This window comes from Euprymna scolopes, chromosome 3 (genome assembly GCF_053919585.1).
Source record: "Euprymna scolopes isolate OS-2025 chromosome 3, ASM5391958v1, whole genome shotgun sequence".
Lineage (NCBI taxonomy): Eukaryota > Metazoa > Mollusca > Cephalopoda > Sepiida > Sepiolidae > Euprymna > Euprymna scolopes.
Window position 1 is genome coordinate 77676719 of NC_136484.1, and position 15713 is coordinate 77692431.

The 15713-nt window shown below is 31.9% G+C and overlaps 1 protein-coding gene across 4 annotated transcripts in view; it reads right to left on the reverse strand.

Annotated features, from left to right (window-relative positions):
- LOC145256393 (ciliary microtubule-associated protein 3-like) overlaps positions 1–15713 on the reverse strand; it is a 55301-nt gene that overhangs the window by 10003 nt on the left and 29585 nt on the right. For 2 of the 4 annotated variants that reach the window (XR_013863988.1, XR_013863987.1), the window contains exons 4-6: positions 10880–11013; positions 7795–7921; positions 6136–6206 (exon numbers count right to left, since the gene is read on the reverse strand). Coding sequence is in view for 2 of the 4 variants with exons in the window: in XM_080115260.1 (XP_079971386.1) it covers positions 7795–7921; positions 10880–11013 (261 nt within the window). In the remaining 2 variants the exon portion in view is untranslated. The remainder of the gene's footprint in view (positions 1–6135; positions 6207–7794; positions 7922–10879; positions 11014–15713) is intronic. The other 2 variants (XM_080115260.1, XM_080115251.1) reach the window with 1 other exon arrangement.

The following is a 15713-nucleotide window of genomic DNA, read 5'->3' on the forward strand; positions in this document are numbered from 1 at the left end:
TCATATTCACTGGATCTCTTGCCCACCGATTACCACTTATTCAAGCATTTCAACAACTTCCTGCGCGAAAAATGCTTCAAAAGCCAAGATGATGCCGAATCGGTCTTCAATGACTCTGGATTTCTATGCTAATGAGATAAACTTTGCTTCTCGTTTGATAAAATGTGTTGATTCAAATGATTCTTATTTCAATTAATAAAGTTTATGATGATCTTTTGGTTGAACATAAAAAAACGACATTATTTTGCACCACCTAATATGAATAATACTCCATTTCTGAGTTTGACATTGTATAAAATCTCTAATAAAGTTTTCTCAGTCTTGTGTGATTCAGGAGCAAATATGGTTGTTGATGTGAGGGAAGATTGTTAAGAGTCACTTCATACATACATTGCAACTCTCAATAAATGACTCATTATTTTCTCAACAATTTGTGAAGACAATCATTACAACTAACAGAAATATAATCTCTCACTTTAATCACTCTCTATTAGCAATTAGCAATTTAACTGAAATACAAGATCAACTTAATTTAGAAAAAACATAAACTCATTCAAGATTTGACCTCATGGTATAATTCAACATATTATATGCTGAAAAGGAATTTAGAACAATGAAAAACTCTTGTAATGTGTGTTATTGATAATAAGATTTCCACCTTAACAACTTACCACTGGGGACTTGTTCCAAAAATTGTTTAGTTACTGAATCCGTTTGAAAAAAATCACCAAAGAAGCAAGTAACAGAACTTCAATCATATCAATGATAATGCCTACAATTTTACCTCTGAAGTTATTTCTGTCAATCTAATTTTGATATTTCTGACTTTAGTGGAATCCTTCTTACCACTGTTAAAGAATTCAATGAATCAATGGAAAAAAATTTCCATCCAATCTAAATGATAAAAACTTGTGTGTCTATTTTCCTAGATCCAAGATTCAAATTTAAATTTTAAAAAAATGACATGGAAAACACCATTAAGAATTGAATTTTACATTTACTTTTTACTGATGATAATGAAGCAGAATTAGGATACATTTCTTCAAGCTTTGTTGAAGGTCAAAACAACAAAAGTGAAAGTAAAGCTCTATCTCTTTCAAAACTGTTTGATGAAGTATCTTCAAATAAACATGTGGTAACAAATCCAAATTTAGAGCAGGTAGAGGCTGAATTAAATCTGGAGACTGCAACTGTAAGTACAACAGAAATACAAGAAACAGAATCTAAACTCAAAAGAGTAAATCCCTTATTCATAAATTCACAAAAGAACTTGATTGCATAAGTTTCCCACTAGTTACAAGATCCATTGCAGTTGTGGAAAAAGACACAGGAGACCTTTCAAGTAAATTAGCTTAAAATCCCATGGAGAATGAGAGACTCTTTCTTACAAGTGGTAATGTATATGAACCTAAGAGAACAGGCAATGTCCTGAGAATAGAAAAACAACTTAAGAGTATTCAACTTTAAATACTAATGAGACTATAAAAGCAGAGGAGGCAGGCAGCAAGAATAGAAGAGGAAGTAGAGCAGCAGCAGGTGCAGAATAGAAGTAACCACCACAGTTTGCTTCAGTGGATGCAAAACTTTAGCTTATAGTTATTCACTTAATTAAGATTTGTAGTTTGTAATTTCTTTTTTTTTTCCTATCTAGTTGTTTAATTATATTCATTTAAAAATTCGAAATTATACTCTGTATTTTGTAATTTCATTTAATAGAGTAAAAAAAAAGGCAAAAGCTATAATAGCAGCCAGACACTTAACAAATATCAAGTTAAATTGGTAGTTACTGTGTTAATGTGTCAAAGCTATCTAATAAAATGGTTTAAATTTAATAGGAAAGAGAAAAGTAGTTAATCACCTGATTAATTGGTTAATCGACCAATTACTGATTAATTGGCAAAGTAGTTTAAAAAGCTGATTACCAATTACCTGTGGATTAATTGATGCACCTTTATTAGTCACTTTTGCTAATCTTATGATTAGCAGAGATTATGGGTCACTTCTTAAAGGTGGATTTAAAATTTATGTGGTATAACTTTTGATTTGTCAGGAAAAGATGAATGTAACAATTTATTTAACATTTATACGCAATATGTAAAAGTATGGTTAAAATTGGAATTTTTCCATGTAAGGTTAAAAGTGGGAAATGGAAAACTACATTTAAAAATTAAACATTTTAAATTATGTAGTTTGATATGATATCATGTGAGAGAAAAGTGAGAGAATTCCTGCTTCTGGAAATTTTATCCCAACATGATCAGAGGTGGGTTTCGAATTCTCCTCCGCATTACATGTGTGAAATCTTCATCTCCTAGTTCATCTTGGTATACTGACTACAAATTACTGTAAACAGTAAATCAAGTCTCAGGGTAATTAATGGAGTTATTTGTTGTTTTATTTAATGGTTTTATTATTTCTGCCACAAAGAGAGAAAAAAGAAAAGATCAACATCTGTACAATTGCCACATCACTACTACAACTACTTTTCAAACTATATTTCATAAAAACAACTATTTAGATTGACTAACATTTATGTTTCTGTTGTCGAAGAAAAGCCAGTCAACTCATGAGCATCAAGAATGACTTCCTCCTCCTCCTCCTCCTCCTTTCACAATGTTACAGGACTAGTACTTTTCCAGTACCCATAGTTTTGCAACATTTCATGTCTTTAAGGATAATTTGAGTTTTGTCTCTCATCACTGTCAGGCTAGTCGAAGAAATTATGTATTTTGATCCTCGCTTCCTCAAACTCTTAACAATTTCTAACACCTTTATTTTATAACTTGTAATTTAGGTGTGTAGATGGGAGCATTATTTAGTAATCTGATTTGTTTATCATTAAAGGTTAAAAATAAAGTCCCCTATTTACTTGGCTCTCCACAAGGTCAGAGTTATACACAAAGTTGATTTTTAATGAGAGAAAAATCCACCTCCCCAACAAGAAGCACTGTGGATTGAGACACAATTAAAATTGCCTCAGTTTAAAAGGATTTTCCTTCACTAACTAAAGACAGAACAGATACTACACTTTGAATTATTTATTTGCAAATAAAAGATATACAAGTGAGGCACAAAGTAAGACTTTGAACTCAACCTGAAAGTGGAGATGTGTGAAAATAAAATTAAAGGATCCATTTCAAATGAAAGTAGGTTTCAAAATTCTTCATAAAATAAAAAATGTCCAATTATCTTAAGAATAGAATCAGAATGGTCAATTGTTTTTATGATGATGGGTGTCTATGTCCAATGCAAATACAATAAATCACCAAATATTATGTTTTAAAAGACACTTTTTTTTTAATAGAAAGTGCCAGTATGGCTATCTATATATATAAAGTAGTAGCATTCATGTGTGCGTGTGTGTGTGTGTGTGTGTATTTGTGCATACAACATGACAAATACAGTTGTTTTTTGTTTTTTTTTTTGCGGTGGGGGAGGGGAATTACATTTGAAACATAAAATAACGATAAATTTAATTAATTTTTATGAGACCATTCTTTACTTTCACCTAACAATTTTATAAACAGAACGAACCCCAAAATAACATTCAGTTTTTTTTTTGGAGGGGGGGGGGGAATTATTACATTAGAAATATAAAATGACAAAAAATTTCATTTAATTGTTTTTGGAATTAATTTTTGGTAGATCTTTTTTTTTTCTTTTTGCAATCACACGGGAATTCGCTGCTATTTTTATTGAAACAAAAGTTGTAATGATTTATTTTTAATTATTTTTTTGGGGGATGGAGTCTTTTCAGTGCTCAATATCTGGAGAATAGTTTCTTCTCTTTGTAGCCCTTCTGCCGAAATATCTGGTGGACAGAGTATCACATACTTCTTTTTATGGGCGATTACATTTACATGTTTTCATCCGTTCTTTTATTTTTGTTGTGGGGGTATCCACGTTGCCCATGATGAAAATGATTAGGATACAGGTGCGTTTCAAATGGAACTTCATGTCAACCCAGGCAACGCTGGGTACCCATGCTAGTAGTAAATATAGTTTGGCAGTTAATACAAGTTAATTTAATTGCAATAATCAAAGTAATCAAAAAGATGAGTCTGTGTACAATAGAAATTAATAAAAGAAGTAGCAAAAAAATAGACATCTTTTTTTAAGTTCACACACGTTTGTAATAGTAATAAATTCTGAAAAATATCAGGAAAAAACGTTACTATATACAAAAGTGGCTGCAAGAACTTATTTATGGTTTTCCTACAATTAAAATTTTTATGTACACAAGTCTATAAATCTTCTACCAAAAATTTTTCTGTCATGCCATTGTGGCATAAAGATGACTTTTTTATGTGAAGAAAACTTCATAAATTCCATATGATATTTTGGATTTACAAAAACAAAGAAAAGGTTTTCACATCAGAAATAGCAATTAACAAAGAAAGATGAAAGAACAGAAAGATGAAGAGAAAAAGCAATGGAAGCAAGGAAGATGAGGGCAGAAGTATTTTATTTAACAGTATTTAATTTTGAATTTGTTGGTGAAAAACTCATACAATTGTATGTTTTCAAAACTTCAATATTAGAATTACAAACACTGCTAGACCTTGGATTCTAATACAAGTGCCATTGGAAAATTTTAGGAAAAGAAAATTGATATCAAATCAAAAAGTTTTTTTAGTTGGGTATTTTCTTTTAGCTAGAGATCAGAATTACATTTGTGAAAGCTAAATTTAAAATCATATATTATTATCTTTGTGAAATTCTATCATGTGTGAGATTATATTTACATTTTTTTAAATTTTTTCCATGAAAAGATTTCAAGAAATAAGACTATCTATATAATAGTACACCTTCTAATTGGTTATCTTAAATATAAAGTAAAGTTAGAATTTCCTTGGTTTCTTTGACTGATATGGGTCCATAAAAGCTGCAGATAGAATCTTGCACTTTAGTCCAATTTTTGATGCATATTTTCATAAATTATCTGTTTATTTTGTTCACTTTCAGTGTTTTTTTATATTTTATCCTATAAACCGTTTTCTCTTTGTTTACTAATTTCAGCACAGAAGTAAGGGAGAGTAATTTTCACAGTAATAAGTTCTCATCTTTTGACCCAGAACACTGTAATAACATATGAGCAATATATGTATCAGAAGACCAGAGTTTTAAAAAAATACACCTCTGGACTATCTGCATAAAAAAAGACATTGGAATTTATTCCTCTCAAAATGTCTGGGAGCTGATGGAAATACAGCAGCTTGAAAAGTAACTCAAATCAAAATATTGTCTACATAAACATGACAAATATTAAACCTGTTTGAAATTCTATTGTCTTTTGCAACAAAGTAATGGATGAACGCATGCACAAGCAACATAAATACAACAGCTAAAATCATGAATTTCTTTTCAGTGTCTGTCATAAGACTCACTCTTCCTTTTTCCCCCACTGATTTTGAGATTATGCAAAGTTTGTTATAAAATTGTATAGATTTTTGTACACATTGTTTTTGTCATTTACTCGCTTATTGTGCATCCCTTTACAAGTTTTTTTCACCGTATGCAAATGTGTGGCAGTAATAATACTGAAAACTAAAGTTTTCATGTTTCCAACAAACATTAAAAATAGTGTGATGTATTAAGTTTGAGTTTAAACAAAGATGTATATGGAACGTTTTGTGATGTATTTTCTAAGAATGGAATGAGGAAGAAGATTTTGGAGTAGTTTTGTATTATTTGTAATCTAAAAACATAACTTTGTAAAATATTTTACTAGCCATTGCTAGTAATTAATATGAAGTGAATGAATGCCTTTTTTACATCCCTATCTGTGCATGAAAAATGACTACTTAGATTTCTTCCATATTTGTTTAAAGGGTGATAAGTTGAAAGATGGGGGTTTAATACTGCAACAGTAGGAAGTGTACTTTTACTTCCACAATTAAATTAATAAGCAAAAAAGAAACAGTTGATAGGATTTAATATAAATTTGAATGAAACTGAAGTTTTTGTTTTGATCACATGTATCAGTAATTGGCATCAATTGCTGATGAAGTAGATTTTTATATGTAGCTTTTAGTCAGAAATGTATACCTGCCAACAGTACAGGGGAAATCTTACTCTACTTTATATATAAGAAGAAGAGGAAAATTGACGAATGCAATATTTAAATCATCATACCATGAGTTATCTGTGCTTGGATTCAAGATTTCTTAACAACTGTACATCTATATTTATGTATATAATCATTCCTGTAAATATAAAAGACAATTTATTTTCAAATTCACCTCTTCAGTCAACTTGTACAAGATGAGTTACAAAAATCGATTGAAGAATTTTAACCAAGTTCTAATTCACAGAAAGTGTTTTCATGCAATATAGATCATCTTAATTGGACAAAATGGATCCAAAAAAAGATTTTTTACACTTTGTGAGTACAAGTAAGTAAAATTACTTCCTTAACTAGAATTACCTACCTTGATTGAATTTTGAGTATTTTTTATTTAAAAAATTTTTTTTTTTAGATTCTCCAGTAATAGTCAGTTAACATACTTTCTAAATTCCGGTGTGTCTAGTACTGGAAGCGGTGACAAGGCAAATTAGTTCCTTCACTTTTTTCTATCACACTTACATCTCCCCTGTACATGTACTGTTTTTTTTTTTTTTTTTTTTTTTTTGGCTACGTTTTTCCAATCATTCTTTTTTTTTATTTAATAATCATTGAAAAGTTTTTGGTCTTATTTTAATATTTTTGAAAAACATTTTTTTGCTTTTTAAGAATCATTGAAAACATGTTTAAACATCTTTTAAAGTAATGAACTATTTAGTTTATGAACCAATGTCAGGCATGGAACTGTGCATTAATAAAATGGTAATAAAAGACCTATTAGACGAAACTTCGAACACGTTTAGTACATGCAAATAAAGACTAATTGAGTTATTTTTATTTGTATAATTTGGTTAATTTTTATTGTATATAATATTTCAATAAATCACAAATCACAATAGAAATGCTGCAAAACAATAAAAGTGAAGGAACTGATTTGCCATGTCACCACTTCTGTTAGCAGACACACAGGAAATTAGGACTACAACAGATTCTCAACTTCATTGGTTGTATTTTGTTATTGAAGGATGATTAAATTGAATAAATTGATCAGTGAATTTTAGCTGAGTTCACATTCAAAGTAGAGCATATTTTCGATATATAGACCTCAATGGGCTTAGCATGCCACGCTACTATTGTTGTATTTACATTTTAGTTTAGCAAAGATTCTGCTGTTTTGAATAAAAAGAGTTTTCTTATTACTAGAGCATAATTTTGTCTTTCTGTTTGAGGGCGTGACTATACAATTCCTTCTATTAATGTACTATTATACTATCTTTCAATACTCAATTCAGATTACAATTCAGGTGTGTGTGTGTGTGTGTAGATGGGAGGAGGTTAGTGTAGTATATGTTTGTTTGTCATGTTACCATCCTTCCAGGCATTACCTTCTCCTTTTTTTAAGGAGAGAGGTGATGATGGTGTAGTATTTGTTTTGTTGTCATGAGACCAGCCTCCCAGGTATTTCCACCTCCGTATTTTGGGGGAAGGGGCAGTGTCCATGAACAAAAAATTGTCTTTCATTAGTAAACTCAACACTTACATTACATATACTAGTAAAAATCGGTAACTAGACGTGGGGAGCATATTACATTATCATTAATATATATAACTATATCTATTGGACAAAAGTTGGTACACAAAATAATATTTTTACGCATTGGCTGTTCAGATAGATTACGCTATATGCAATCAGAAAGCAATAAAATTAATCAATGCAGTTAAATCCTTACCTTGTTTGTATTTGTTGGTATTGAGCTTTTAATTGTGATATCAGGCATCATAATAGGTGCTCCTCCGAATGACTGGTGCCATACCACTTTTTTGTTCTGGGGTGTGTCAACATTGTAAGTGCTGGGGCTGTTTGAACAAAATCAATAAAGAAATACATCTCCAAGAAGTTAATAGTGTATTTTCAAAGATTACATTTTCTTTTTGTTATTGCTTTTCAAATAATTGCACAATCTGATGGACATGGTATTCATCCTCGGTGGATTGAACCAAATTCTCCTAAGGAGGAAGTGTCATGGGAATATTAAATTCACAAGCAATCCCCAGTCACATGTATATGCCAGTCAGGGAAGATGATAGCATTAAGTTTTTGCAGTTTTTGGAGGGAGGTGTTGGTGTCCCCCTGCATACAGCACTTGGTATTCAAAAATGATCACCTGAGACTGCAAATAGACTGTCACTGCTCATCGCTGTATTGCTTGGGGAAAGTTCAGGAAGATGCTGCTAATTCTTTACATTTAGGTGCATTTCCTTCAAGACTTTGGACAAAGTTTATTTAACCTGTATTAACTTTGTGACATGTGTGCAGTCACTCACTCACACACACACACACACACATGCTCGCACGCAAATAAAGGAATGTTTATTCATTTCAATTTCCCCGCACATTTTAGACAAAAATATGTTCTTCTAGCAACGGCATAATTTCAAATATGCCCACACACTTTTTCTCACAACAAAAAAAGTAAAATGAACATATTTCTGGCGGACATAGTTGATGACAGTATCATGTGACACAAGCGACCAATGAGAAAATTTAGAAGATTGTCTTTTTAACGCTTTTCCAAAAACCAAAATATCAGCAGTAGCAATCTTGTTTCGGAGCCGGTCCAAAAAGTGTAAAAACGCATCAAACATTCTTTCTTCCCTTCTTCTCACTTCAACATCACACGAAAACATGCCTCTCATTTTCATAACATCGTCGCTGTCAAAGCTCTTAAAACCATGGTTACAAACACCATGCAGGCACTCAAAAATCACACTTATCCACACATGCACCCATTCCGCACATTTTCAATAAATTACTTTCCTCATGGGACTTTTAAATAAGGTGAACTTCACCAGTTAAAACACCAACCTTAAAATAAGGACATTATTTTCACAAAGGACTTTTACCTTCTAATCTTATTAATTCCACAAAGGATTTTCATCTTACATTTTAATTATAATGACTTCGCCAGAACTTTCACCAATCAGACCTTTGCTTATTCATCTTGTTGTTTTTGTTGAAAAATAAATGCGCTGCATTTTAAACTAGAAGGAGGTGTCATTTTGTTTTATTCCTTTTTTTTTTATTATTTTGTTTTGGGCAAAGAGATTTAATTTCACTTAAACTTCTTTTCCCTTACACATGACAACCAGCAGACTTCTGTGTAGAACAGAATATTGGTGAAATGGTTATCTAGATCTTCTAACAACTGGTACACTTTGTTGTTCAATAACATTCGTCATAACTCAGGACTTGTGCAACAAAACTAATTTTATTAAAACATAATTTATCTTTTTATAAAATAATAAGAAAAATAAAAAAAACTTAACATTCTGTTTTCCTCTTTTGAAATTTGAATATACACAAAAAGTAAGTCACACTCATTTAAGCAGTCTGAGCCATGGTTCAAAATAGCAAAACAACACTGATAAGCTAACCATATAACTACAAAGAAAGTTATCAAATATAGAAAGGAAATCCAACTGTAATTTTATCCATTAAATGACAATATGATATGTATGCCATAAGTGTGCTTGCAAAAGGTTGTATGCAACCTATGGTGCACATGTGTAACATGTCTGGTCTAAAGCATCCAACGCTTAGATCAGCCGATGTAGCAGTTATAAATAAAACTTATTTTCTATCATGGAGAAATGTTTCTGCTTGGTGATTTGGTTGCACATTAACTAATCAGCTTGCAAGTCACATTCATTTTATCTCTCCCTAAAAGAACTACTTCAGTCACTTTTGGAATCACCTTTGGTCAACAGAGAGAATCCTGAAAACAATGAGGAAAGACGTGACTCCCTCTCTTTCCCCTTCTCTCTCTCTTTCTCTAACCCGTCCCTGTCCACTGGGTGCTCAAGATTCGACTGCCTGAAGATAACTGCTGACAGATTTTCTGGGTTGCAGACTACTTTTTATTTTCTTCACTTGGGCAGTCCAACTTGCTTCCATTGTTACTGAACGGTATAAGTAATTAAATAAATCCTTTCATTATTGTTATAAAAAAAGTTTTATTCTTCATTACGTATGATGGTTTTCATTATATACTTTTAATACATAGAAATTTGCCTCATTTCTTTACTTAATCTAGCTGAAAGTCACTCAAGATTTTACAAAAGTAGAAGTAATAGTAATAATTCACAGTGGAAATTGTGCAATGATCTGGTTCATATAAACAGCAGCAGCAACATAAGCTAGGCGTATAATTGCATATCTATCAGCAAGTTATCGAATCAAGGAATGTAAGCTAATACGTATAACGGGCAAAAAAGTAGAGAAAAATGTTTCTGATATGATGACTACCTGAAGCTGACAATTTTCACTTTTAAGATTTATTAGTTTTATAAACTGTAAAATATTTTTTTATGTAACATTTATTTTTATATGATTTTTCTTCAATTATTTAATTCTTGATAATGCAAGTTAAAAGTTGGAACTTAAACCTCCACAAGCTTTAGAAGACTTTTACTGAGAACTGTTTCACAACACATTTATCTATTGTCGATGTGAAGACATGTTGCAATAGATATAACCACAAATAATTTTTTTTTTAAATAATACTTTGAAACAGCTGTTCCTGGCTGCTGGTAGACTGTTTTTTTTTTTTTTTTATCTCTGCCTGAATAATGAACCTGAGATTACTTCCCTTAGTGTTATTCATTATTTATACCTATATATTGCAACAGAGGTACAATATTGATTTATGAATACACGTGTGTGCATATTAAATATATACATCCATTTCATTGAAATATACAAATAGAATTGATTTTAATGTTAAACTTCAGAAGAATTTGAAATTAAAATACAACCTTGGATTAAATTCACTATCCGTAATTCGAGTTTTAAATCGCTCTACTCCAACAAGAAAAGGCTTGGCATCAGTTCGAAATCTCATAGGTTCTGTTTGGTGCTGCTGATAATGTGTAGGGCAAGGAGTGTCGTCCTGCAATAAAAAGATCAAATTATTAATTCAATTCTTCATTTCTCTGGGCATAAGTTCAACCATAACTAAGAATTTTGCATTATACCTTTTTGACCATTTCATATCTAAACATTTCATACCTAACAACATAAACATTTCATACCTAACAATGTAAACATTTCATACCTAACAACATAAACATTTCATACCTAAAAACGTAAACATTTCATACCTAACAACGTAAACATTTCATACCTAACAACGTAAACATTTCATACCTAACAACATAAACATTTCATACCTAACAACGTAAACATTTCATACCTAGCAACGTAAACATTTCATACCTAACAACGTAAACATTTCATACCTAACAACGTAAACATTTCATACCTAGCAACGTAAACATTTCATACCTAACAACGTAAACATTTCATACCTAACAACGTAAACATTTCATACCTAGCAACGTAAACATTTCATACCTAACAACGTAAACATTTCATACCTAACAACGTACACATTTCATACCTAACAACATAAACAAATTCTTAATGAGCCATCCTTTTATGTAATTCAATTTACCAAATTTCCACTACTAATGATTACTACATGTTCCCCTTGACCACTACACACTCATTAACCCTTATCCTCGAGTGATTTCCGGGCTTTGATAAGTAGTGACTCCTTTGTAAAAAAAAAAAAAAATCAATAATTCCATTTCAACATTTACTGCAAAAAACAAATATATATAATGATTGTATCATTAAAGTTTCCTAGATGTAAATCCACTGAAATTCCAATGTTTATCAAAAAGTGCTCAAGAACAAGCAAAGTGTACTTATAATATATTTATTTATACAAACATTATTGGCGACATATGCGCATACAGGTTTCTGCTTTAACTCCTTTAGAGAAGTAGTGTCATCAGGCCTAAAGAAGATTTGGCCTGATGATATTGCTTCTCTAAAGGAGTTGCAGTAGAAACATGTATGCACATATGTAGCCAATAATGTTTGTATAATGTACTATATATAGTACATTACTTTATACAAACATTATTGGTTATATATATATATATATATATATATATAGTGGTATAATTAGTGGTTCCACTATATATATATATATATATATATATATATATAGTGGAACCACTAATTAATTTAGCTTTCATATCTTGAAAGATGTTTTACATGTAAATTGCCTAATTTGTTCCAAGTCCTATGAAAACACTCATTAAATTTTATAATAAGAGTAAAACCAGAATGAAATTAGAGCTAAATAGTACCCAACGTAAGCATTAATACTTGTAAATGAAGTGGATGTGAAAACAATAGTAAATAGATTTGTTTAATATGAAAATTACTCCTGTTTGTGTTCCTCAAGAAGCTCGTCAATGTCCTTTTCACTGATGACAATTCCCATTGAAGTGTGAAACGATTTCCTCAGCTTCAGGTTGCATAACATCATTATCTTCAACGGTTCTTACTTCATCTTCTTCAAATCTCTCAACGTCTCATGTGGAGATGGCATCAGACCACAGCTTCTTTCAAAAAGAGTTCAAGGTGTGCCAGTAAACCTCCTACCCAGCTTGATTAATGAGCCTGGGGCATATCACAATATCAAAATGGTCCTTCCAAAATTCACAGAAGAAGAGATTGGAGCTGTCAGTGATTTCAAAACATCACTTGAAGAGATATTTCATATACAGCTTCTTGAAATTAAAAATCATTTGCTGATCCATGGGTTGCAGGAGATGGTGGCGTTAGGTGGAATGAAGAGAACTGTGATAAAGGAACATTATGGGAGACTATAATCATTGAGGCCAATAAGGTGAGCAGGGGCATTGTCAAACACCAGCAGACATTTTAGAAGATGATGCTTTTCATTCAAGTATTTTTTAACAATCGTTACAAGGGTTTGCACATTAGCCTTCCAGATCACTGGAAACTTCTCCTTTAGTATTTTGTGGAACTTGAAATCTCAAGGATTCTCTGAATGATACATCAGTAGAGGCTTAACCTTACAATCACTATTGGTATTGCTGCTGAGAGCAAGAGTAATCCTACCTTTCATGGGCGTATGCTCAAACAGCTTCTTCTCTTTCATGATAATGAGGCAATTTTTTCTCAAAAATCCCTATTTCATCAGAGTTAAAAACTTGCTGTTAGATTTAGTCTTTCTGCAGAGTCAATTCATCCAATTTCTTAATGAAGGCTTTAGCCGTTATCATGTATGAACTGGAAGTCTCCCAATTCTGCACCACCTAATGAATGCCAGTTCATCTCTTCAATTTCTCGAACCACTCCTGTGAAGTCTTGAACTCTCGAGATGCTTGCTGTGAATCCTACAATATCTCTTCGCCGGGGTCATCTTTTGCCTAAGCACATACAAGGTCACCAAAAATAGCAATTATTATCTTAGCGATGGTGTCTCTAGTGATTTCCTTTTCCTTAATCCGTATGAGAAGTAGTCTCTCCATCACATTCATGGTTGTGGCGCCTTTTAATTGAATTTATTATGCCCTTCAAATGCATTGCTGCTTTGGTGGCTTCTTTCTAGTGCAGGATGGTACAAATCATAGACTGATTCCAGCCATACTCCTTCACAATTGCACTCAACAGCATGCTATCTTTGTATTTTTTATCCCCAGCTTCGTTTCCATACTTCCATCTTCTTCTTTCCTTTCAATCAGAAACATTCTTTAAACCCATGACTACAGTACAATAAAACAAACGCAAACACAACGAAAATGAATGCAAATGCCCAAATAAAAGTTGGGGATAAATAAAACAACTTACTGATGCATGATGAGAAATTAAAAAAAAAAAAATTGCTCAACTCACTTGCTATTTGACATCCAAATCTAAAATTCTATTTTATAAAAAACACGACTGTTGTGTCTCCAGATCGTGTTCTCTTTTTTAACAAGGTACACATGATTTAAGAGCACCGGTGCCTTGTGCCTCGTTCTCATCCATCTCTGTGCGAGTTTTTTCTTATATAGTTTTCTTTCTTATTTCTTCCCTTCCTGATCTTTCTTTATCGAAAAAACTTAACCGTTTAGGCATTCAAAAAAAAAAAAAAAAAAAGGATATAAGGTAAAGGAAAAGACTCCATGTTGCCATCCTTTGAGAACTCCGAGTTCCCACGTGATCTCGTCCTAGTCTCGTTTTGCGATTCTGTCCTTCCTCCTTTTTAACCGCGGAATTTGAAACGATACACATGGACTTTACTCCACTCCATGAACTGGGCTTCCCCCGTTCTAAACCATGATGTACATTCAGAACATCCCATTATTTCTTTACCTGCCTATTCCTTCTATGAAAAACTTGAAACCCTATTTCTGTTTAATTAATCTAATGTGTGACCTCTATATTCAATTTGGAGAAATTCTAATTTATTCCCTCCTTCTTCGCTCGCACAGAACTTATATCTTTTCTCAGACTTCTATTTCTATTTTTAATTCGTGGGCGCTTGGGCAGTTTATGCGCCGCACTAGAATAACAACCTTTGTAGAAAAAGAGACATAACTGTTCCATACTTTCACCCAACGATTTAATAAAAAAAAAAGAAAAGACTTTTTCTAACCACTCCATACTTTCACCTAACGATTTAATAAAAAAAAAAGAAAAGACATTTTCTAACCACTCCAGACTTTCACCTAACAATTTAATGGAGAAAAGACACTTTTCTAACTGTTACAGACTTTCACCTAACAGTTGATTGAAAAAGATAAGATATCCCAGAATCTGTTAATTTGGAAGCCTGTCCAAAACATAATTATTTTCATGTATTATTTCCTTTTGTTTAATTATGTTTTCTCCTTTTAACTATTTGTTTTGTTTTTGTTTCAGATTTTTTTACCTAATTAATAAAGCGTTTTCAATGTAATAGTTGCTTTCGTTATGTTAATTTGAGTTTATCTGTCTGCCCAACGCACGCTTTCTGAAGTTTGACTGCTGGACGGTATTGCAGGTACCTGAAAGCAAGATTCTGAGGAATAACTGCCGCGAGTTCCAGAACAACGGCAGAAATATGACATAATTTTTTTAATCATTATTTTAATTATTACTGTTATATTCAAGATGTAACAATTTTAAAAAAATATATGAACGATATGAAATATGGTTTTATGAAAATGATATTTTCCTTTATTTACAACAATAACAAAATAAACGAAAAAGGTTTGTCCACAAATATTTACAACAATAACAAAACAAATGAAAAGGGTCGGTTAACAAAAGATACAGTTGGTTAGAATTACTACTATCAATACAAAAAGAAATGACGGCTTGGTGAAACTCGGGTCAAAAACCAGGACGAGGAAGTGGACGGTATGGGGGAGAAAGAAGGTAGTCAAAATTAAGAACTGCTAACAGACCTGACTTCGAGTGACTATTCACACTACTGATGATGAAATTCAATGACAATAAGATTCCTTTTTGTTTTTCTTTTAAATATTTGGTCAATGAGAAAATTTCAAAATTGTATTTACCACTAGTCCAGAAAACAGTTTCAGCAAACTTGCCATGGGTTGAGGGGATGTATTTTCCTTTTTGTGTTTTGGATTCTTTCGGCTGGACTTATCCATGAATCAGAGACCAGAGTTACCTTAACGAGTACAAGCTGATAACTGATCTGTTTCTCTCTCCACCTTTATTTATATGGCACCATAACCCATTCTAGATTATTGCAGAACCATCTGGGGCCTTCTA